Genomic DNA, 24,319 nt, shown 5'->3' on the forward strand with positions numbered 1-24,319 from the left:
TTCCCTGGGGGAGGGGTAAGGGGAGAGAACCAGGATAATATCAAATACCCTTAGCACCACCCACCGGGGCCTCAACCATGGCTTCTGGGCAACTCATCCACACCGACCAGCTATCCTAACCTCCTCCCATTTGCCCAGCATTTGGCCCATATCCCTCTAGACCCTTCCTATTCATAAACCCATCCAAATGCCAGAGAAAGTAGTGGAGGATGGTACAATTACAACATTTAAAAGGCATCTGGATGGGTATATGAATGGGAAGGTTAAAGAGGGATATGGACCAGGTGCTGGCAAATGGGACTAGATTAGATTCCCTACAGTGTGGAAACAGGCCCTTCGGCCCAACAAGTCCACACCGACCCTCTGAAGAGCAACCCACCCATTCCCCTACATTCACCCCTAATGCACCTAACACTACGGGCAATTTAGCATGGCCAATTCACCTGGCCTGCGCATCTTTAGGGAGGAAACCGGAGCACCCTAAGGAAACCCACGCAGACACGGGGAGAACGTGCAAACTCCACACAGAGAGTCACCTGAGGTGGGAATTGAACCCAGGTCCCTGGTGCTGTGAGGCAGCAGTGTTAATCACTGTGCCACCGTGCTGCCCTAGATTAGGATATCTGGCCGGCATGGACAAGTTGGACCGAAGGGTCTGTTTCCGTGATAGACAAATCTGTGACTCTAATGTTTGAACAGATTTGAAACAAAGGATGGCCACAGTTCCCCATTCTCATGGTCCAGGGAGAATCTGCCCCAAAGCCATGGTTGAGGCCCAGTTGGATAGTGCTGGCGGTCTCTGATATTATCCTGGTTCTCCGGCCTTACCCCTCCCCCCAAGGGACACTGGGAAGAGGAGATCTCGCAGGGCACTTCAGGGTGGAGCTGATACCACCCTCTGCCATCCTGTGACCATCAGCTCCTGGACCACCAGAGCCTCACCCAGCTGCCTGCCACCCTAAATCAGGCATCGAGCAGCTTCACTCCTGCCCAACCAGCCAATGCCGGTACAGATTGATGGGTTCCCAGTGTTAGGGTCTTGAACCCAAAACTGGTAAGACCTGCCCCTTGTGTCTCAATGATGGTGAGAGGGTGGGGTGTTGGTGCCATTAACCAAATAGATTTAAGTTACTCTCTTTAGGACCTGTATTCATGTTCCACCACAGTGCTAGTAAAATCCAGGTTAAAATAGTCAACCTGGAATCTTAGAAAAAGCTAGTCTCAGTAATAGTGACCGTGAAAACATCCTTATTGTTGTTTAAAAACCCACCTGTTTTATCTTGAGGAAATCTGGTCTGGCCTACATGTGACTCCAGGCGACAGCAACGGGATTAACTCTCAACCGCCCTCTGCTGGCCTTGGCAAGGATAGCCTCATTCCACCAAAGAATAAATTTAAAAATCTTTGGTCACAATATTTGGAGACTCCAGGGTAATCTTGCAGGGATGGCAATGAGTGAGAGAGATATTGAGGTAATGAGGTGGGTGTGACAGACAGCGAGAGAGAGTGGGTGAGAGTGAGAGGCAATGTGTGAGAGCTTGCGAGAGGGACAGCGAGAGAAAGTGAGACAGAACGTGAGAAAGTGCTGGATGTAGGTTTGCTCGCTGAACTGGAAGGTTCATTTCCAGACGTTTCGTCACCCTACTAGGTAACATCTTCAGTGAGCCTCCAGGCGAAGCACTGCTGATGTTTCCTGCTTTCCATTTATATGTTTGGGTTTCCTTGGGTGGGTGATGTCATTTCCTGTTCCTTTTCTCAGGGGGGTGGTAAATGGGATCCAAGTTAATGTGTTTGTTGATAGAGTTCTGTTTGGAATACCATGCTTCTAGGAATTCTCGTGCATGTCTCTGTTTGGCTTGTTCAGGGATGGATGTGTTGTCCCAGTCCAAGTGGTGTCCTTCCTCATCCATATGTGAGGATACTAGTGAGAGAGGGTCATGTCATTTTGTGGCTAGTTGATGTTCATGTACCCTGGTGGCTAGTTTTCTGCCTGTTTGTCCAATGTAGTGTTTGTTACAGTTCGTGCATGGTATTTTGTAAATGACATTAGTTTTACTCATTGTCTGTATAGGGTCTTTCAAGTTCATTAGCTAGTGTTTTAGTGTGTTGGTGGGTTTATGGGCTACCGTGATGCCAAGGGGTCTGAGTAGTCTGGCAGTCATTTCCGAGGTGTCTTTGATGTAGGGGAGAGTGGCTAGGGTTTCTGGATGTGTTTTGTCAGCTTGTTTGGGTTTGTTGCTGAGAAATCTGAGGACTGTGTTCGTTGGGTACCCGTTCTTTTTGAATACACGGTATAGGCAATTTTCCTCTGCTTCCTGTACACATCCATCAACATTAACCTGGCCAAGGAAACACTGACTACACCATTAGAAGAACCAAAGGCACATACACCAAACACAACTAACTTCATCAGCAAGGACAACATAGTCAAGCTAGTGGCCTTACCACCCACTTCACCTTCAACAACAAAACCTACATGAGAGAGAGGAGACAGAGCGCACGCGAGAAAGAGTGAGAGCATGCGTGAGACAGAGCGCGAGAGACGTACAGCCCATGATAGACAGAGCACGAGAGACACAGAGCCCATGAGAGACAGAGTGCGTGTGAGAGAGAGAGCGTGAGAGAGAGTGAGAGAAGTGAGAGAGGGGGAGAGAATGAGATCCCAAATCCCATGCTTTTATCAGCCATGGCCAATCTAGCCTACCCTGGCCCTTGACCCCATCCAGACTGCCCTTGCTATTATATGTGACTCCCTGTCTTCAGAGGCATGGCTTTGTGTGCAGGGCCCATGGGAGGTCTGTACCATCTCCATGGCCTCAGCTGTTTTCTGTTCCACCTCCTGAACAAAGATGCAGCCACACAATACTTTACCCAATTACTCCCCGATGTCTGGGCAGTGGTGCCTGGGGGGGCAGCCACCAGCATTCCCCCTGCACAGAGATGGCTCTGCCAGTCTTAGCTGGGGAGAGGGATAGTACCCATCATGATGAAACATGTAAGCAAAAACTTCCCAGATCGTTCTGGGAGTGAGCCCGCCAATTTGAGTTTCTTTCACACATTGAGTGAGTCACTGCTAGGTGTCATTGGGTAGGCCCGAATTTATTGCCCATCCCTAATTGCCCAGAGGGCACTTAAGAGTTAACCACACAGTTGTGGGTCTGGAGTCACTTGTAGACCAGACCAGGTAAGGATGGTAGATTTCCTACCGTAAAGGACATTGATAGGACTTTGGGGGAATTAGTGTACAAAGCAAAGCTAGCTAGCAGCTAGAAACTAATCAGTAAGGCAAATGGAACATTAAATCCTGTGGAATAAGGGCCAGAGTATAAGAATAGGGAAGTCTTACAGCAACTGTACAGGGTGCTGGGGGGGCCACGTCTGGGCACAGTTTTGGCCTTTTTATTTAAGGAAAGAGATTGTTTGGTTGGAGGCAGATCAGAGAAGGTTCATTTGAATGATCCCTGGAACAGAGGGATCAAAGGCTAAACAGGTTGGGACTTTACTCACTGGAGTTTGGAAAATTGAGAGGTGGTCTCATTGAAACACAACGGATTTTTAAAGGGCTTTACAGGGTCAATGCTGAGAGGATGTTTCCCCCTCAGAAGAAAGTCTAGGACCAGAGGACACAGTCTCAGAATAAAGGGGCACCAATTTCAGACTGAGATGAGGAGGAATTCCTTCTCTGTGAGGTTTGGAACTCCGAGCCACAGAGAGCTGAGGGGGGCAGAGTATATTTAAGGCTGAGGTAGATGGATTCTTGATCAGTCAGGGAATCAAGGGTTAGGACAGGAAAGTGGATGTGAGGAACGTTGGATCAGCCACCGTCCCGTTGAATGACAGAGCAGGCTCGAAGGGCTGAATGGCCTACTGCTGTTCCTATTCTTTTTGAAGCAGATGGATTTTCGTGACTGTCCACAGTTACATGGTTAGACCAGGTTTCTTTAATTGCAGATTTTTACTGAATTCAGATTTCACTGTGTGCTGTGGCGTGGTTTAAACTATTGTCCCCAGAACTTGGGCCTAGTCTTCTGGATTACTACCCATTACTACATTATGGAACTCTCTCGACGTGGAAATATATCGTTGTTCCTTCAATGTCTCTGGGTCAAAATCCTGGAATTCCCACCCTAAGGGCATTGTGGATCAACCTACAGCCACATGGACAGCAGTTCAAGAAGGCAGCTCACCCCCACCTTCTCAAGGGGCAACTAGGGACGGGCAATAATTACTGGGCCCAGCCAGTGACTCCCACAGACTAATAAAGATCAGAAAGATGAAGGTTTCGATGGTATTTTAAATATTTTGCCATGTTTCATGGCGAGAAAGTGAAACAGTTTCCCCAGTGCAGGATTTGCTGTAGAACACCGCCAAGGATAACGTCAGGGCCTGTGTCACTAACCTGGGTATTGATAAAGCTCCAAGAGTGAGGTGAGAGGACGCTGCCCTGACCCCTGACCTGGGTTCCTCACTGTGTACCTCACACAAAGTAGAGAGCTACAATGACATATATGACCCAGGCAACGGACACAAAGACCCCAAAGAGCAAGCTGAACAGGACCAGCCCCCGCACCTTCCTGGAGGTGCTCTCGGCGTGATGGTAGTCTCCTCTCTGAATCGCCAGGCGGGTCTGCGGGAGGGAAAATGGGCAGTGAGTCACCACGGGCTGAGAGACAGCTCAACACACCACACCGAGCTCACCACACACTGTACTCCCTGAGTGCACACACAGGCAGGCACACACCTGGGGGGTGGGGGTGGGGTGAGGGATGGGGGTGTAGGGGACGTGTAAGAGGAAGGAACTTTGGGGGTGAATCCAGCTCAGGGAGGGTGGGGCTGGGGCAGTGGGAGGAAGAACACGCGCTGTCACTCACTCCCACATCCAGAACGGAATCACATGGGTATGGGAGGGGAGTCAGTGTGAGGGGACGGGGTCAGTGTGAGGGGGGTTAGTGTGAGGGGGTTCAGTGTGAGGGGATGGGGTCAGTGTGAGGGGGGGGGGTCAGTGTGAGGGGGGGGTCAGTGTGAGGGTACGGGGTCAGAGTGGGGGGGGGCAGTGTGAGGGGGTTCAGTGTGAGGGGACAGGGTCAGTGTGGGGGGGTCAGTGTGAGGGGGCGGGGTCAGTGTGCGGGGGGTCAGTGTGAGGGTGTTCAGTGTGAGGGGACGGGGTCAGTGTGAGGGGGGTCAGTGTGAGGGGGTTCAATATGGGGGGTTCAGTGTGAGAGGGATCAGTGTGGAGGGGGGGTCAGTGTGAGGGTGCGGGGTTAGTGTGAGAGGGTCACTGTGGGGGGGGGGTCAGTGTGAGGGGGCGGGGTCAGTGTGAGGGGGACAGTGTGAGGGGATGGGGTCAGTGTGGTGGGGTCAGTGTGAGGGGATCAATGTGGGGGGTCAGTGTGAGGGGATCAGTGTGAGAGGGTCAGTGTGAGGGGGGGCAGTTTGGTGGAGGTCAGTGTGAGGGGATCAATGTGGGGGGTCAGTGTGAGGGGGTCAGTGTGAGAGGGGGTCAATGTGGCTGGGTTCAGTGTGGGTGGGGGTGCGGTCAGTTTGAGGGGAGCAGGGTGGGGGGGTCAATGTGAGGGGGATAGAGTGAGGTGGGCAGTGTGGGGAGATCAGTGTGGGGAGGGGGTCAGTGTGAGGGGGTGGGTCAGTGTGAGGGGTGCAGTGTGAGGGGGGGGTCAGTGTGGTGGGGTCAGTGTGAGGGGGGTCAGTGTGGGTGGGTCAGTGTGAGGGGGGTCATTGTGAGGGGATTGGGTCAGTGTGAGGGAGGTCAGTGTGAGAGGGGTCAATGTGTGAGGGGTCAGTATGGGGGGGTCAGTGTGAGGGGGGTAGTTTGTGGGGGGTCAATATGATGGGGGGTCAGTGTGATGGGGGGCCAGTGTGAGGGGGGTCAGTGTGATATGGGTCAATGTGGTGGGGTCAGTGTGAGGGGGTCAGTGTGAGGGGGGTCAGTGTGAGAGGGTCAGTGTGGGGGGCTCAGTATGGGGGTTCATTGTGAGAGGGGGGTCAGTGTGAGGGAGGTCAGTGTGAGAGGGGTCAATGTGTGAGGGGTCAGTATGGGGGGGTCAGTGTGAGGGGGGTAGTTTGTGGGGGGTCAATATGATGGGGGGTCAGTGTGATGGGGGGCCAGTGTGAGGGGGGTCAGTGTGATATGGGTCAATGTGGTGGGGTCAGTGTGAGGGGGTCAGTGTGAGGGGGGTCAGTGTGAGAGGGTCAGTGTGGGGGGCTCAGTATGGGGGTTCATTGTGAGAGGGGGGTCAGTGTGAGGTGGGGTCAGTGTGCGGCGGGTCAGTGTGAGGGTGTGGGGTCAGTGTGAGGGGGTCAGTGTGAGAGGGGTCAGTGTGAGGGGGAGTCAGTGTGAGGGGGAGTCAGTGTGAGGGGGCGGGGTCAGTGTGAGGGGGTCAGTGTGGGGGGGGTCAGTGTGAGGGGATGGGGTCAGTGTGAGGTGGGGTCAGTGTGCGGCGGGTCAGTGTGAGGGGTGTCACTGTGGGTGGGTCAGTGTGAGAGGCGTCATTGTGAGGGGATGGGGTCAGTGTGAGGGGGGTCAATGTGAGGGGGGGTCAATGTGAGGTGTGTCAGTGTTGTGGAGGGGTCAGTGTGGGGTGGGCAGTGTGAGGTGGGGGCAGTGTGAGGTGGGGTCAGTGTGAGGTGGGGTCAGTGTGAGGGGGGTCAGTGTGAGGGGGGTCAGTGTGATATGGGTCAGTGTGAGGGGGCAGTGTGAGGTGGGGTCAGTGTGAGGGGGGTCAGTGTGGGGGGGGGTCAGTGTGAGAGGGTCAGTGTGGGGGGCTCAGTATGGGGGTTCATTGTGAGAGGGGGGTCAGTGTGAGGTGGGGTCAGTGTGCGGCGGGTCAGTGTGAGGGTGTGGGGTCAGTGTGAGGGGGTCAGTGTGAGAGGGGTCAGTGTGAGGGGGAGTCAGTGTGAGGGGGAGTCAGTGTGAGAGGGGTCAGTGTGAGGGGGAGTCAGTGTGAGGGGGAGTCAGTGTGAGGGGGCGGGGTCAGTGTGAGGAGGGTCAGTGTGATGGGAGTCAGTGTGAGGGCGTGGGGTCAGTGTGAAGGGGGTCAGTGTGGGGGGGCTCAATTTGAGGGTGCGGGGTCAGTGTGAGGGGGTCAGTGTGATGGAGGTCAGTGTGAGGGGTGTCAGTGTGGGGGGCTCAGTGTGAGGGGATGGGGTCAGTGTGAGGAGGGGTCAGTGTGAGGTGGGGTCAGTGTGCGGCGGGTCAGTGTGAGGGTGTGGGGTAAGTGTGAGGGGGTCAGTGTGAGAGGAGTCAGTGTGAGGGGGAGTCAGTGTGAGGGGGAGTCAGTGTGAGGGGGAGTCAGTGTGAGGGGGCGGGGTCAGTGTGAGGGGGTCAGTGTGGGGGGGGGGTCAGTGTGGGGGGGCTCAGTGTGAGGGTGTGGGGTCAGTGTGAGGGGGGTCAGTGTGGGGGGGTCAGTGTGATGGGAGTCAGTGTGAGGGCGTGGGGTCAGTGTGAAGGGGGTCAGTGTGGGGGGGCTCAATTTGAGGGTGCAGGGTCAGTGTGAGGGGGTCAGTGTGATGGAGGTCAGTGTGAGGGGTGTCAGTGTGGGGGGGGCTCAGTGTGGGGGGATGGGGTCAGTGTGAGGGGGGTCAATGTGAGGGGGGGTCAATGTGAGGTGTGTCAGTGTGAGGGAGGGGTCAGTGTGGGGTGGGCAGTGTGAGGTGGGGGCAGTGTGAGGTGGGGGCAGTGTGAGGTGGGGTCAGTGTGAGGGGGGTCAATGTGAGGGGGGGTCAATGTGAGGTGTGTCAGTGTGAGGGAGGGGTCAGTGTGGGGTGGGCAGTGTGAGGTGGGGGCAGTGTGAGGTGGGGGCAGTGTGAGGTGGGGTCAGTGTGAGGGGGGTCAGTGTGGGGGGGTCAGTGTGGGGGTTCATTGTGAGAGGGGGGTCAGTGTGAGGGGGCAGTGTGAGGTGGGGTCAGTGTGAGGGGGGTCAGTGTGAGAGGGTCAGTGTGGGGGGCTCAGTATGGGGGTTCATTGTGAGAGGGGGGTCAGTGTGAGGGGGCAGTGTGAGGTGGGGTCAGTGTGTGGCGGGTCAGTGTGAGAGGGCGAGGTCAGTGTGAGGGGGTCAGTGTGGGGGGGGGGTCAGTGTGGGGGGGCTCAGTGTGAGGGTGTGGGGTCAGTGTGAAGGGGGTCAGTGTGGGGGGGTCAGTGTGATGGGAGTCAGTGTGAGGGCGTGGGGTCAGTGTGAAGGGGGTCAGTGTGGGGGGGCTCAATTTGAGGGTGAGGGGGTCAGTGTGATGGAGGTCAGTGTGAGGGGTGTCAGTGTGAGGGGGGCTCAGTGTGAGGTCAGTGTGATGGGGGTCAGTTTAAGGGGATCAGTGTGGGGGGGGCTCAGTGTGAGGGTGCGGGGTCAGTATGAGGGGGGTCAGTGTGGGGGGGCTCAGTGTGAGGGTGTGGGGTCAGTGTGAGGGGGGGTCAGTGTGATGGGGGTCAGTTTAAGGGGATCAGTGTGGGGGGGGCTCAGTGTGAGGGTGCGGGGTCAGTGTGGCGGGGGCTCAGTGTGAGGGTGTGGGGTCAGTGTGAGGGGGGGTCAGTGTGATGGGGGTCAGTGTGGGGGAGTCAGTTTGGGGGGGCTCAGTGTGAGGGTGCGGAGTCAGTGTGAGGGGGGTCAGTGTGATGGGGGTCAGTTTAAGGGGATCAGTGTGGGGGGGGCTCAGTGTGAGGGTGCGGGGTCAGTGTGAGTGGGGTCAGTGTGAGGGGGGTCAGTGTGGGGGGGCTCAGTGTGAGGGGGGTCAGTGTGATGGGGGTCAGTGTGATGGGGGTCAGTTTAAGGGGATCAGTGTGGGGGGGGCTCAGTGTGAGGGTGCAGGGTCAGTGTGGCAGGGGCTCAGTGTGAGGGTGTGGGGTCAGTGTGAGGGGGGGTCAGTGTGGGGGAGTCAGTGTGGGGGGGCTCAGTGTGAGGGTGCGGAGTCAGTGTGAGGGGGGTCAGTGTGATGGGGGTCAGTTTAAGGGGATCAGTGTGGGGGGGGCTCAGTGTGAGGGTGCGGGGTCAGTGTGAGGGGGGTCAGTGTGGGGGGCTCAGTGTGAGGGTGTGGGGTCAGTGTGAGGGGGGTCAGTGTGATGGGGGTCAGTGTGGGGGGCTCAGTGTGAGGGTGTGGGGTCAGTGTGATGGGGATCAGTGTGGGGGTGGCTCAGTGTGAGGGTGCGGGGTCAGTGTGAAGGGGGTCAGTGTGATGGGGGTCAGTGTGGGGGGGCTCAGTGTGAGGGTGCGGGGTCATTGTGAGGGGGGTCAGTGTGATGGGGGTCAGTTTAAGGGGATCAGTGTGGGGGGGGCTCAGTGTGAGGGTGCGGGGACAGTGTAGGGGGGCTCAGTATGAGTGTGTGGGGTCAGTGTGAGTGGGGTCAGTGTGAGGGGGGTCAATGTGGGGGGGCTCAGTGTGAGGGGGGTCAGTGTGATGGGGGTCAGTGTGATGGGGGTCAGTGTGAGGGGGTCAGTGTGAGAGGGGTCAGTGTGATGGAGGTCAGTGTGATGGGGGTCAGTGTGAGGGGGGTCAGTGTGGGGGGGCTCAGTGTGAGGGTGTGGGGTCAGTGTGAGGGTGTGGGGTCAGTGTGAGGGTGTGGGGTCGGTATGAGGGGGATCAGTGTGATGGGGGTCAGTGTGGGGGGGGCTCAGTGTGAGGGTGTGGGGTCAGTGTGAGGGTGTGGGGTCAGTGTGAGGCGGATCAGTGTGATGGGGGTCAGTGTGGGGGGGCTCAGTGTGAGTGTATGGGGTCAGTGTGAGGGGGATCAGTGTGATGGGGGTCAGTGTGAGGGGGGTCAGTGTGAGGGTGTGGGGTCAGTGTGAGGGTGTGGGGTCAGTGTGAGGGGGATCAGTGTGATGGGGGTCAGTGTGAGGGGGTCAGTGTGAGGGGGGTCAGTGTGAGGGGGTCAGTGTGAGGGGGGTCAGTTTGAGGGGGTCAGTGTGGGGGGTCAGTGTGAGGGGGGTCAGTGTGGGACATTAAGAATCTCCCAACCGTCTGCCTGACCCCTGCTGGGACACACTGGGATAGCACGGCTCTGTTTACATGTTGGGGTGAAGGTCGGAGTCAAGGTAAGGTTCAGGATCGGGGTCAGGGTCAGGATTGGGGCAAGGGTCAGGCTTAAGGTCAGGGTTAGGGTTAGGGGGTCAAGGGTTGAGGATAGGGTTAGGGTTAAGGTCGGGGTTGGGGTTAAGGTCAGTGTCAGGGTCGGGGACGGAATCAGGGTCAAGAACACGGTCGGGGTAAGGGTCTGGGTCAGGGACAGGGATGGGGTCAGGATCAGTCAGGGTGAGGGGAAGGGGTCAGAGGTCGGGTATTTAACTTCAGTGACCAGTATTCAGCCGATATCCAGAATTTAATTAAGTGGTTGTGTGGGGGAGGCCCACTGACCTTACCTCATGTGAAAAGATGATGGCTAAAATCCCAGAGAGTAGGCAGCAGAATACAGTCACGAGGACAGACTCCAGCATGTAGTCCTTTGGTGGTGGTCTCTGTTCATGATGCACTCCTGGTAACGGGTAGTTATACTGTCAGAGACAGAGAAATAAAACAGACATCAGTTGTAGCTAGCAGCCCCAAGTGTGTGTGTCTAACCTTCTACAGCCTCACAGCACTCCCAGTCCCTGCACTCAAACTGCTTCGGCCTGTTCAGCTACACAAGCCGCACATTCCGGAATTCTCTCCTGGGTGACTTCCCTCTATGAAATAGCACTTGACCCTTTGTCGTATTTTGTGCCTAGCTGTCAATGTTTTGTTTAAAAACACTCCTGTGAAGGATCTTGGGAAGTTACAGGTGTTAAATAAATGCAAGTTGCTGTTGGTGTCTTGAGGCCCACTGTCATGTGGGAGGGGAGCTCCATCGTGCGCGAACACAGGTTGGAGTTACAAATGAAACAGCACAGTGACCGTTTAACTTTGTGAAGCTCTGTCAGAGAGCAGGAACATTTTAATTTTATTTATTTACTGTCACATGGATGTTGTTACAGACTGCGGTGAAAAGTGTTGTATAGTGTCGCCACTCTCTGGCACAGTCTTAAAACACAGAAAAATAAACCAAAACACAGAACATAAAGGTAGGAGAATGAAGAAATAAGGAGCGTCCAATGTTGCAGGCTTCTTGTTAAATGCTCCGTCATAGGCCAGTCACAAGGACACTTCACCGTTTGGTGGCGCCATCTCCCCTCCACCATCACCCTCACCATCTCCCCTCCACCATCACCCTCGCCATCTCCCCTCCACCATCACCCTCGCCATCTCCCCTCCACCATCACCCTCGCCATCTCCCCTCCACCATCACCCTCGCCATCTCCCCTCCACCATCACCCTCGCCATCTTACCCCCATCACCATTGAGCCCCTTGCCAAATCTCACCATCGCACGACACTATCCAATCCCTGGGTCCCGTACTGGGCCCAAACTCACCTCCGTGTGACAGGAATCAAAACAAGGCCTGCATTTCTCTAGTGCCCCTCCCTCCCAACCTCAACATGCCCCAAATGTTGACACCACGAGTCTGGGCTGCTGGGCCCAATTCCGATCCACATCGCGGGGGCCCATTCCGATCCACATCGCGGGGGCCCATTCCGATCCACACCGCGGGGGCCCATTCCAATCCACATCGCGGGGGCCCATTCCGATCCCCACCGCTGGAGCCCATTCCGGTCCACACCACTGGGCCCCATTCTGGTCCACACCGCTGGGCCCCATTCCGATCCACATCGCTGGGGCCCATTCCGGTCCACATCGCTGGGGCCCATTCCGGTCCACATCGCTGGGTCCCATTCCGACCCACACCGCGGGGGCCCGTTCCGACCCACACCGCGGGGGCCCATTCCGATCCACATCGCTGGGGATTTTGAAAAGGGACTTGGTTCCGAGTATTTTAAAAGTTGAGAGTGTGGTGCTGGAGAAACACAGCAGGTCAGGCAGCATCTGAGGCCTCAGTCCTGATGCAGGGTTTATGCCCGAAATAATGATTCTCCTGCTCCTCGGATGCTGCCCGACCTGCTGTGCTTTTCCAGCTCCACACTCTCTCAACTCTCATCTCCAGTATCTGCAGTCCTCACTGTCTCCTCCCTGGATATTTAAAAAGGGAAGTTTGTAGGGTGAAGGGGAAAGAGCAGAGGGAGTGGAACTGAGGGAGCTGTACAGCTCAGTATCAATCTGATGGACTGAAGGGCCTGTTCCTCTGCTGGAATTAATACTTAACTCCAGGATAGTCAGGAGCTTTGACCCATTAATCTCTAAGATTACCTGTTCTGTTCCACAGGGCAATCTTAAACCAGCTGGACTGCAAAACAAAACGTCAAACTTAAATTGCATTGTTGAACATTTATAGGTTAGACACTGATTTTGTAACGTGCAAGAAATGAGATCATGCCAAGTTGTAATCAAGGAGGTCACACACACACACTTTCTTTCCCTGGCTATGTGGATCTACTGTTTTATCCATAATGAACTGTGTCTGTGTTCATCATCAAACCCACTGGCTTATACAGGATTTATCTCCTCCCTCCCAATCCCATGGCAACGAAGCAAGGCTAACTCAGAGCAAATGTCACAGAATCAGGACTGAGCTCTTCAGTTTGAAGTCCATTGTTGTAAATTTTCACCTTCGGACAGTCTCTTACAAGTGAACTTGCTCTGATTTTATTCAAAGGGGGAGGTAACCTTGGAAGAAAGAATGAGTTGTATTTGTATAGCACCTTTCAGCACCCCAAAACTTATTCCGGGCAATGAACAGTTACAGAATGCAATGAAATGCTGTTTTGAAATACAAGCCTTGTTGTAATGTATGAAGCCCACAATTCAGTTTTACACACGGAAAGCTTTCAGAAACAGCACTGCGATAATCTGTCTTGGTAAATGGGTTTGAGCGCACGTTATTGTCGAAGGCACCCAGCAGCAGTGCCCCCACACGCCACATGATGGGAATAAAAACAAAACCTGCATTTCTCTAGCGCCATTCCCCTCCCAACCTCAGCAAGCCCCAAAGCACTTCCGAGCCCATGATGTACGTTGTGCAGTGCAGATTAGATTAGATTCCCTACAGTGTGGAAACAGGCCCTTTGGCCCAACAAGTTCACACTGACCCTCCAAAAACTAACCCATCCAGACCCATTTCCCTCTCACTAATGCAGCTAACACTACTGGCAATTTAGCATGGCCAATTCACCTGACCTGCACATCTTTGGATTGTGGCAGGAAACCGGAGCACCCGGAGGAAACCCACACAGACACAGAGAGAACGTGCAAACTCCACACAGACAGTCGCCCGAGGCTGGAATCGAACATGCAACCCTAGTGCTGTGAGGTAGCAGTGCTAACCACTGAGCCACCGTGCTGTCGTGACGTCAGCAGCCCAATGTGCGCACAGCAAGATCCCTCAAATACTGGACCCGTTTGTCCTTTTTCAGGTGTGGGTTAAGAGTTGAATTCCAGACCAGGACCCGGGGGTGGGGTATCCTGAGTGGTTTTGAGATACTGACCGTGGGATCTCTGAGAAAGTTAATACCCAATAGCCTGGAGTTGCAGCTCAGTAATCAGCCAGAATTTATCAGTAATGAAAACACTGCACCTTGACCTGTCTTCCTGAGCTGGTGTGTACTGTTCTGTCAGTTCAGGATCAGCAAGATCAGGAATCGTGGTTAGATATTGATTGCGATTGTTTAATGGAAGAGGCTTAAGCAGAGATTACAGAGAAGATCAGGAGTGGGATCGTGACAAGTTGGGACAGGCCAAGAAAAGCGAGGAGTGAGATCACAGCAAGAACCAGGGTGGCATCATGGCAAGTGGGAAGGGCATTGCCAGTCAGGGTAGGGATCATATGAACATTATTGAGATGACCGAGTGTAGGAAATCAAGAGGCAACCCAATATAAGCTTATAAAATAATGAGGAGCATAGATAGAGTTAATGGTAGGTATCTTTTCCCTAAAATGGGGTATTTCAACACTTGGAGTTACATTTTTAAGTTGAGAGGAGAGAGATTTAATAAAGACATGAGGGGCAAATGTTTTACACAGAGGGTGGTCCACGTGTGGAATGAACTTCCTGAGGAAGTGGTGGATGATGGTACAGTTACAACATTTGAAAGAAGTTTGGATAAGTACATGAATAGGAGAGGTTTGGAGGGATATGGGCCAGGAGCTGGCAGGTGGGACTAGTTTAGTTTGGGATTAGGATCAGCATGGACTGGTTGGGACTCTATTTGGAATGAGTGACTTCATCTCAAATAATGAAGGTCATTTCAACTCTGACAAAGATAATCGAAAGTTGCCAGGGTTACTGAAAGCTCAGTCACTGTCTACTGGAAATCAGGATCCCCCTTTAAAAAGGGCTGGCTTGGTATTTTTTTTTAATTTAACCCCCCCCCCTAACTGCGGTAGTGCTTATTTTTTTCCCCAGCACCCATGGTGTGTGTGTGCAGGTGTGAGACACAGTGAGAGACACAATGTGTACGAATCTTTATTCAATTCCCACCACCAGGAAATAGGAAACACCCGAGTGGCCAGTGACAAGCACTGCCCTTCACATCAAAGTGCAATGCTGTGTGATCAAAACAGTGAAGGGGAGGGTAGGGACTAAATCAAAATAGAGTTGGAGGGGGAAATAATGCACCCCACTCCCTGGGGCGCCCACCTCTCCCTGAACAACTCCAGGGTGTTGGTGGACACCGCGTGCTCCTTCTCCAAGGACACCCAGGCTCTAACGTAACTGTGGAACCGAGGCAGGCAGTCGGCCCTAACGACCCCCTCCATGGCCCGCTGCCTGGACCTGTTTATGGCCAGTTTGGCCAGGCCCAGGAGCAGACCCACGAGGAGGTCTTCAGACCTGCCCTCCCTCCTCCGTACCGGGTGCCCGAAGATCAGGAGGGTGGGACTGAAGTGCAACCAAAAGAAGAGGAGGAGGTTTTTGCGAAAATCAAAAAGGGAGTGCAAACGCCCACACCCAATATATACATGGTCCACGGACTCCACAGCGCCACAGAACAAGCAGTTGGTCTGGGAGTCCGTGAACCACCGCAATCTGTGTGCAGCACCCTTTACCCCAGATCCCCGAGAGAAAGGGGGAGGACTCCCACGTAGAGATCCCTCCACTGGGGATCCCCACCGCCCGGTGGCAAATGGGCACGCCAAGGCGTGTCCGGACGGTGGATGAGGGAGAAGAGGTGGACAGTGTGCAGCAGCAGTCTATATAGGGCCCTCCTTTTTACCCCCTGGAAGGAAACAAAATTAAAATTCCAGAGGCGGCTCAGGTTGTGGGGCACAGGCTCCTGTGGGAAGTACGGGACCTTGGGGCCAATGTGAAAGCTGGCTTGGTATTCCCAGATTCAGTATTTCCTGCATAGAATGAGGCCTCGTTTAGCTGTGGTCCAGTGGTAGCTAACCTTCCACAATGTAAACAAGAGTTATGTATCTCACACCTGCATACACACACCATGGGTGCTGGGGAAAAATAAGCACCAAAAAGAAAAAAAGAGAAAAAAATAAACAAGAGTTATGGCGGTAGTGGGGGGGGGGGGTTGGTAACAGGAGATTTTGATTTAATCCCTGCCCTCCCCTTCACAGAAAAAAAGATAAAGAGTAATGTCCAGGCATCCTGTTCACTCTGAGAGCTGGAAAATAAACAAGAGTTATGGGAGTGCACTCAGCAGGAACACTGGGTTATGAGCCCCTTCTCTAGGCGGCAGGCCAGGGAAGGGTCATAGATACATTGACAATAGGAGCAGGAGTAGGCCATTCGACCCGTTGAGCCTGCTCTCCCATTCAATCTGATCCTGCTGATCACCCAACTCAACAGCCAGTTCCCACTATCGCCCTGATACTCACTGGGCTGATGCCAGGTGTGGAGGAGACGGTGAGTAGATTGGGCCGGTACTCATCAGAGTTTAGAAGAAAGACAGGCGACCTTATTGAAACAGACAAGATTTAGATGCTGCATCCAGAACCTCAACCTGAGCTACAAATCTTCTCAAAACTCACTAACAGACAAGATTTATAAGGGATCTGAGAGGGGAAATGGGGAAAAGTAATTTCCCCTTGTGGGAAAGTGCAGGAGCAGAGGGTATCAGGTCTGAATACGGACTCACACATTTAAGGTAGAGACGAGGATAAATCTGTTCTCTTCGAGGAAAGTGAATCTGTGGAAGTCTGAACTGCAGAGGGCTATCGAGGCTGAGTCATTCAGTATATTCAAGGCTGAGACAGATTTTTAATCAGTAAAGGGGTCAAGGGTAACAGGGAAAAGGTAAGAATGTGTGGTTGAGGATTATCAGATCAGCCACAATCTCATTGGAGAGCACAGGAGACTCGATGGGCTGAATGGCTTCCTCCTGCCCTATTATGAGTACGATGTTTTGAAAATAAGGAATAAAAGTGGAGGTGGGCAAGAGGACAATGACCGTCCAGGCATCATGGGTAAAACTGCCTATGGTTTTATACCAAAACAGGGATGGCTACCCCCCAACCCCCGCCAAGATAAGATGCATCAATAGCAGGGGGGGAGGGGAGGCTGGGGAACAGAGTGAGAGTGAGAGAGAGTGATAGAGAGAGAGACAGAGAGAGACGGAGAGATAGAATCCAGGGGAAAGGCTCATCATTGTCTTAATGGAAGCCTAGGAGCTCCCCACCATCAGCCCAAGGGAACGAAGGCTGTTACCACAATGTCCACACTCCAACACTTCAAAACGACGGCTCTCCACTCCCCTCCCCCACCTTCTCCATCACACACAGCAGCCCCTCGGGATCAGTGAGGAATTTGGACCTTATCCAGGCTGTTGCACTTTCTTCAAGTAATTAACAGACACCTCATCTCTAGAGTTATAGAGTAGAAACAGACCCTTCGGTCCAACTTGTCCACACTGCCCAGATATCCCAAATTAATCCAGTCCCACCTGCCAGCACCCGGCCCATATCCCTCTAAACCCTTCCTATTCATATACCCATCCGGATGCCTTTTAAATGTTGTAATTGTACCAGCCTCCACCAATTCCCATGGCAGCTCATTCATACACGCACCACCCTCTGTGTGAAAAAGTTTCCCCTTATGTCCCATCGATATCTTTCCCCTCTCAGCCTAAATCTATGCCCTCTAGTTCTGGACTCCCCTACAGCAGGGAAAAAACCTTGTCTATTTATCATATCCATGTCTCTCATAACTTTATAAACCTCTATAAGGTCACCCCTCAGCCTCTGATGCTCCAGGGAAAACAGTCCCAGCCTGTATTCAATCTCCCTATAGCTCAAATCCTCCAATCCTAGCAACATCTTTGTAAATCTTTTCTGAACTCTTTCAAGTTACACAACATCCTTTCGATAGGAAGACCAGATTTGCATGCAATATCCAAAAGTGGCCTAACCAATGTCCTGTACAAAGGCACCATGACCTCCCAACTCCTGTACTCAATACTCTGACCAATAAAGGAAAGCATACCAAACACCTTCTTCACTATCCTATCTACCTGCGACTCCACTTTCAAGGAGCTATGAACCTGCACTCCAAGGTCTCTTTGTTCAGCAACATCCCTAGGACCTTACCATTAAGTGTATAAGTCCTGCCCTAATTTGCCTTTCCAAAATGCAGCATGTCACATTTATCTGAATTAAACTCCATCTGCCACTTCTCAGCCCATTGGCCCATCTGATTAAGATCCCGTTGTAATTTGACATAACCCTCTTCACTGTCCACTACACCTCCAATTTTGGTGTCATCTTCAAACTTACTAACTATATCTTTTATGCTCGCATCCAAATCATTTACATTGATTATGAAAAGTAGAGGACTCAGCACCGATCCAATGGTCCCAGCCTCCAGTCTGAAAAACAACCCTCCACCACCACCTTCTGTCTTCTACCTTTGAGCCAGTTCTGTATCCAGATGGCCTTTGTACAGGACATTGGTTAGACCACTTTTGAATATTGCATGCAAATCTGGTCTTCCTATCGGAAGGATGTTGTAAAATTTGAAAGAGTTCAGAAAAGATTTACAAAGATGTTGCTAGGATTGGAGGATTTGAGCTTTCGGGAGAAGTTGAATACAGGCTGGGACTGTTTTCCCTGGAGCATCAGAGGTTGAGGCTAGTTCTCCCTGTATTCCATGAGATCTAACCTTGCTAACCAGTCTCCCATGGGGAATCTTGTTGAATGCCTTTGAAGTCCATTTAGGTCATGTCCATTACTCATTAATCCTCTGTTACTTCTTCAAAAAAACTCAATCAAGTTCATGAGATATGATTTCCTACATACAAAGCCACATTGACTATCCCTAATCAGTCTTTGCCTTTCCAAATACATGTATATCCTGTCCCTCAGGATTCCCTCCAACAACTTGCCCACCACCGACATCAGGCTCACTGGTCTATAGTTCCCTAGCTTTTCCTTATCACCTTTCTTAAATAGTGGCACCACGTTAGCCAGTCTTCTGGCACCCCACCTGATACACATATCTCAGCAAGGGACCCAGCAATCACTTTCCTAACTTCCCACAGATTTCTAGGTTACGTCCTGGGGATTTAGCCACCTTTATGCGTTTTAAGACATCAAGCACCACGTCCTCTGTAATATGGACATTTTTCAAGATGTCACCATCTATTTCCCTGTATTCTGTATCTTCCATGTCCTTCTCCACAGTAAATACTGATGCAAAATACTCATTTAGTATCTCCCCCATCTTCCAACTCCTATAGTCAATACACTGACCAATAATTCCACACATAGGCTGTCTTGCTGATCTTTGAGGGGCCCTATTCTCTTTCTAGTTACCCTTTTTCCTTAATGTATTTGTGGAATCCCTATGGATTCTCCTTAACCCTATTTGCCAAAGCTATCTCATGTCCCCTTTTTGTCCTCCTGATATCCCTCTTCTACTGCCTTTATACTCTTCTGAGGATTCATTTGATCTCTGCTGTCTATACTGGACGTATGCTTCCTTCTTTTTCTTGACCAAAACCTCAATTTCTCTTGTCATCCAGCATTCCCTACACCAATAGCCTTGCCTTTCACTGTAACAGGAACATGCTGTCTCTGGACTCCATTATCTCATTCTTGAAGGTTTCCCATTTACCAGCCGTCCCTTTCCCTCCCGAATCAATTCTGGAAAATTCTTACCTAATGCCATCAAAATTGACCTTCGTCCAATTTAGAACTTTAAACTTGCTTAACAAACTCAAGAAACAAACAGAAAACTGCTGCCTGTAATGAGGTTAGAGACAAAAAGAAAGAGGCAGAAGTGGGGACTGCAGATGCTGGAGATTAGAGTCTAGATTAGAGTGGTGCTGGAAACGCACAGCAGGTCAGGCAGCATCCGAGGAGCAGGAAAATCGATGTTTCGGGCAAAAGGACTTCCCGATGAAGGGCTTTTGCCCAAAATGTCGACTTTCCTGCTCCTCAGATGCTGCCTGACCTGCTGTGTTTTTCTAGCACCACTCTAATCTTGATAAAAATAAACCTGCAGATGCTACAATCCAAGGTAGACAGGCAGGAGGCTGGGCAAACACAGCAAGCCAGGCAGCATCAGGAGGGGACGAAGTCCTAGAAAAGGGTTATACCCGAAACATTGGCTTTTCCCCCTCCTGATGCTGGCTGACTTGCTCTGTTCCTCAAGAGACATCAAAATTGCAGATGCTGAAATCCAAGATGGACAAGAAGGAAGCTGGGAGGACTCAGCAAGCCAGGCAGCATCAGGAAGGGGGAGAGGTCCTGGAGAAGGGTTATACCCGAAACACTGGCTTTTCCCCCCCTTCGAATGTTGCCTGGCTTGCTGTGTTCTCCCAGCTCCTGCTAGTGGAGTCTATAATGAGGTAGCTGTGATCACGAACTTCTGCCCTCGCCAAACCCTGAAACAAGACACTTACAATGGAGAAAGGACAGGGTGCAGGCTGGTGTTGCTGATGCTGGTAGAAGAATGGCTCTGGTACCCCAGGCTGGTACCTGACAGGTAACTGTCCAGGGATGGAGCTTCCATACGATGGGTAAAGAAGGTGAACGCTCTTTGGATCTGGTGGTGAATAGGGAGGAGGCTCCCCTATGTAGGCTCGATTGGTATAGCCCAGTGTGGTCACAGTTTGGTCACTTGTACCTTTTGGTTGAAGCACCAGGCTGACACCTTGATGGTGTCTTTCAGTGTTTTCTGTCAAGGGATTTTCATTTCTCTGAACGTCTGGGGGCTCTACTCGGAGTTCAGTTGAGTGCGTGCGCTCTGTCTGATCTGCAATCTCCAACGTCCTCTCCTCTGTGTTCTGACGGTCTTTCATTCCCTCCTGATCTCGGAGTCCGTCCTCTCTCCCTGTTGTATCTAAAAGAACCCGCGATTATTAGAAAGAGCAACAGGACTTACATTTATGCAGCACCTTTCAGCACATCCCAGTGTATGGGGAAGGTGAGAGCGTAGCTGTATTATCTCTAGGTTAATAATCCAGTAACCCAGGTAGATATCTGGGGATCCAGGTTCAAACCCTGCCACGGCAGATGCTGGAGTTTGAACTTAATTCAAAGACTGGAATTAAGAGCTCAGCAATCACCATGGAACTGCAGTGGTTCAAGACAACAGCTCTCCATCACCTACTCAAGGGGCAACAAGAGATGGGTGAAAAAAAGTTGTGCCCAGCCAGAGACATCCACATCCCATGAATTATTTCGACACATTCAGATAGTCTGCCTAAAACAATGAACATACACTCTCAGAGCAACACCAGATCAGATTAAAAGAAACAAGACTGTCAGAGAATTTCATTCCAATCCTCCAAGGTCTATGCATTTCTCCAATTCCAGCACCTTGACCATCCATGATTCTGTCCCTCTGCCAAGCATAGCTTCACTACCGGTATCTCCCCAAAAACCCAAAGGCAGAGGGTTTTCACTAAATGATCTGGAGGAGGCCAAGGCCGCTGGACCATTAGCTGAAGAGTTAATGTTTGCAGGGACATGAATAAAGAGGTAGGGTATGGGACAGGGTGAACTCTTGCACCAAAACACTTGGGCCAACACAGACACAATGGGCCAAAAGGGCAAGCACAGATAAGATGGGCCAAATGGGCCAACCAGATATGACAGGCCAAGTAAGAATTCCATATAAACCTCATGTCATTGGTGATACCAAAGAGCTCTCACAAATGATTTACATTCAAGATTAATTTACAATATTTCATTGAATTGCATCAAAGTTTGCGGAAAACTCACAACAGACTCCGGAAAACCAATGGGGAGTTTGGATTTCTCTAATCCTTCAAACTGTTCCATTCAGTTCCAGCCCTAAATCTTAACCCCACCCCCACGTTCCTCAAAGGCGGTGGTGAGCTGCCTTCATGAACCACTGCAGGGCAGGTAGAAAAGGTGTTAAGGAGGAAGATGGGATACATGCCTTTTTATCAGCTAAGGCATTGAATACAAGGTTAAAAAATAAAATCACACAACACTAGGTTTTGTCCAACAGGTTTAATTGAAGTACTAGCTTTCACAGCGCTGTTCCTTTATCAGGTAGCTAGTGGTGCAAGATCATATGACACAGAATTTATAGGAAACATTTATAGCAAACATTCTGTGTCATATGATCCTGCCCCACTTGCTACCTGATGAAGGAGCGCTGGTCCGAAAGCTAGTATTTTCAAATCAACCTGTTGGACTATAACCTGGCGTTGAGAGATTTTTAACTTCATCCACCTCAGTCCAACACCAGCACCTCTGATTCATTGAATACAAGTGCGTGGGGGTCATGTTGGAGGTGTGTATAAGTTAGGCTACCACTGGAATACTGTGTGGAGTTCTGGTCACCACACTGCCTTCATTGTTTGGATTTTGAGTATTGGAGTTGGAACGTCATGTTGAGGTTGTACAGGACATTGGTGAGGCTTCGTCTGGAATACCGTACTCAGTTCTGGTCACTGTGTTATAGGAATATATTATTAAGCTGGAGAGGGTTCAGAAGAGGATTACCAGGATGTGGCCAGCAATGGAGCATTTGAGTTATAAGAAGAGGCTGCATAGGCTGGGAACTTTCTCATTGGAGCATAGGAGATTGAGAGGTGACCTTATTGAGATTTAGAAAATAATGAAGGGTATAGATGATGGAAATGGCAGGTGCCTTTTCCCTCAGATGGGGGAATTTCAAGTCGAGGAAGCATATTTTTAAAGTGAGAAGAGAATTATTTCAAAAAAAGACTTGAGGGGCAATTTATTTTACCACAGAGTGGTTTGTGTATGGAGTGAACTGCCAGAGGAAGTGGTGGATGCAGGTACGACATTTAAAAGACAATACATTGAAGTACATTAATAGGAAATGTTTGGAGTGATATGGGTGAGGAGCAGGCTGGTGGGACTAGTTTAGTTTGGAATTATGGTTGGCATGGACTGGTTGGACCGAAGTGTCTGTTTCCGTGCTGTATGACTCCATGTCTCGATGACACATTATTGGATGGATGTGATTGTACTGAGCGGGTGCAGTGCAGATTTCCCAGGATGCTGCCTGGACAGTAGGGATAACTCTATGGAGAAAGGTTAGAGAGGCTGTGGTTGTTTTCCTCAGAGTAGCAAAGGGTCAGAGAGGACCTGATAGAGGTGCAGATAGGAAGGCTCTCTCTCCAATAACCGGGGACATAGATTTAAGGAAGGAAGCAGAAGGTTAAGAAGAAGGCTGAAGAGAATCTTTTTCATTCAGAGGATAGTGAGAGTCTGGAACTCGCTGCCTGAAAGGGTGATCGAGTCAGAAACCCTCACAACACTAAAGCAGCGTTTAGACACTCACTTGCATTGCCATAGCCTCCAGGACTTTGGGTCCAGAGTTGAAAAATGGAATTAGTGTGGTCAGATCTTTGTTGACAAGCAGTGATCAGATGGATCGAATGGCCTCCTTCTGTGCTGCAGTCTACATAGGAACAGCCCACAGTGCTGTGAGGGAGGGAATTCCAGGATTTTTACCCGGTGAAGGAATGGCGAAATATTTCTAAGTGAAGCTGTTGAGTAGCATGGAGGGGAACTTGCATGGGGTGGTGTTCCCATGTGTCTGCTGCCCTTGTCCTTCCAGGTGACACCGGTCGCGGGATTTGGAAAGTGTTATCAGAGGGAGATAGTTCAGGACTTGGGCTTCCTCCCAGTTAAATAAAAAAAATTGTCACTTGTGTTTCTTGTGTCAAACTGAAAAGGACACAATAACAGGCTGACCCAGTTTGAGGTTAATAGCTCAGTCCCATGCAGACCGGCAGACTTACAATGAATTCCTCTTGCCCATCTCTAAGCAATGATATCCTTGCTTTAAATTCCTCCAGTCTCTATCTCGCCCCGAGGGAAAAACTATTGAAAGGACATTGAATGGCTTCACAATGCTGTGAGGTACCTGATCAGTACGTAAACCTGGTAATTAATACTTTACTGAAACCGACTAAAGAAAAAAACTTACAGATGAAAAACACCAACGTGAATACTGACATTTACAAAGTTCCAGACATCTTGCAACAAACAAAACAACTGAAATACCTGATGCCATTGTCGCTGCTTTTCTCTCTCTGTCTGTCTGCCCCCTCCTGAGCTGGTTTAATGTTTCCTGTGACCAAGGCAGGGAAGAGGAAAACCAAGAAGCTGCTGGTGCTGCCCATGCGATGGGATTAATAAGTCACAGAGTTAGTGTTTGCAGAGCAGTGTGCAAACAGGTTTTAACATATAGATATGTTTGAAAAAACCCCCAGGGCCAGCTAGGAGGCAGCCAAGAACAGGGGCCAAGGGAGGGCTGGAGGTTAAAAGCTGGGGAAGGTGATGTCTGGTACCGGTCAGTGCTGTCCTGCCTCACCCTGGCACAAAGTCCCTCCACACGCACACACACACGATGAATTATTCAGAAGGAGATAAGCGTGTTATCTAAACACAGAGAGTACATCCACCTTTGAGCAAATGGTTACCACTCAAAATGTACTTTTTTATCCACCCACATGCGATACATTGCAAACTTTTATATTGTTCTTCCTGGGATCTGTACAATTCAAATATAAATCGATGTTGATTAATAATTTAAAACCTCCAGCTCATTAGTGGAAGAGGACTCACCTCAAACTCCTTTGTGCATTTCTATAGCATTCTTCACAACGTGGAGGATCTGAGCTCTGAGTTGGGAGAGCAATAGATGCAGGAAACCACACAATCTTTCAAAAGTAAATGGGTGAGCACTTGAAATAAGACATTGAAGGCTTAAGCCAAGCACTGGAAAGTGAGATTCGTCTACGTAGGTCGGCACAGTCTCAATGGGCCGAAGGGCCTCTCCTGTGCTGTATGATGCTATGACACAGGGAATCCCAAAGTCCAAGGCAGCCAATGTGGAAGTTTTTGGAATGTAGTCACCGCTGTAATGAAGGAAATGTGGCAGTCAATTTGCAC

The 24,319-nt window shown here is 51.0% G+C and overlaps 1 protein-coding gene across 1 annotated transcript; it reads right to left on the minus strand.

Moving 5' to 3' along the window:
- Nucleotides 1-23,528, minus strand: LOC140469426 (proline rich transmembrane protein 1B). The gene is made up of 4 exons (XM_072565933.1): nt 23,429-23,528; nt 19,816-20,255; nt 10,359-10,490; nt 1-4,627 (listed from the first exon to the last, which is right to left on the minus strand). The coding sequence occupies exons 1-4, from the start codon at nt 23,436-23,438 to the stop codon at nt 4,478-4,480; spliced, it is 732 nt and encodes a 243-aa protein (XP_072422034.1). The 5' UTR covers nt 23,439-23,528; the 3' UTR covers nt 1-4,477.
- Between the last annotated feature and the right edge of the window lie 791 nt (nt 23,529-24,319).

This window comes from Chiloscyllium punctatum, chromosome 49 (genome assembly GCF_047496795.1).
Source record: "Chiloscyllium punctatum isolate Juve2018m chromosome 49, sChiPun1.3, whole genome shotgun sequence".
In the NCBI taxonomy this organism is placed as follows: domain Eukaryota; kingdom Metazoa; phylum Chordata; class Chondrichthyes; order Orectolobiformes; family Hemiscylliidae; genus Chiloscyllium; species Chiloscyllium punctatum.

What these genes read in the sequence shown, in the direction of transcription:
- LOC140469426 (XM_072565933.1), bottom strand. An exon ending in CACCCTGTCCTTTCTCCATT is followed by an intron (nt 10,491 to 19,815) that starts GTAAGTGTCTTG and finishes TGTCTCTGACAG; the next exon opens with TATAACTACCCGTTACCAGG. An exon ending in CCATCATCTTTTCACATGAG is followed by an intron (nt 4,628 to 10,358) that starts GTAAGGTCAGTG and finishes TCCCTCCCGCAG; the next exon opens with ACCCGCCTGGCGATTCAGAG.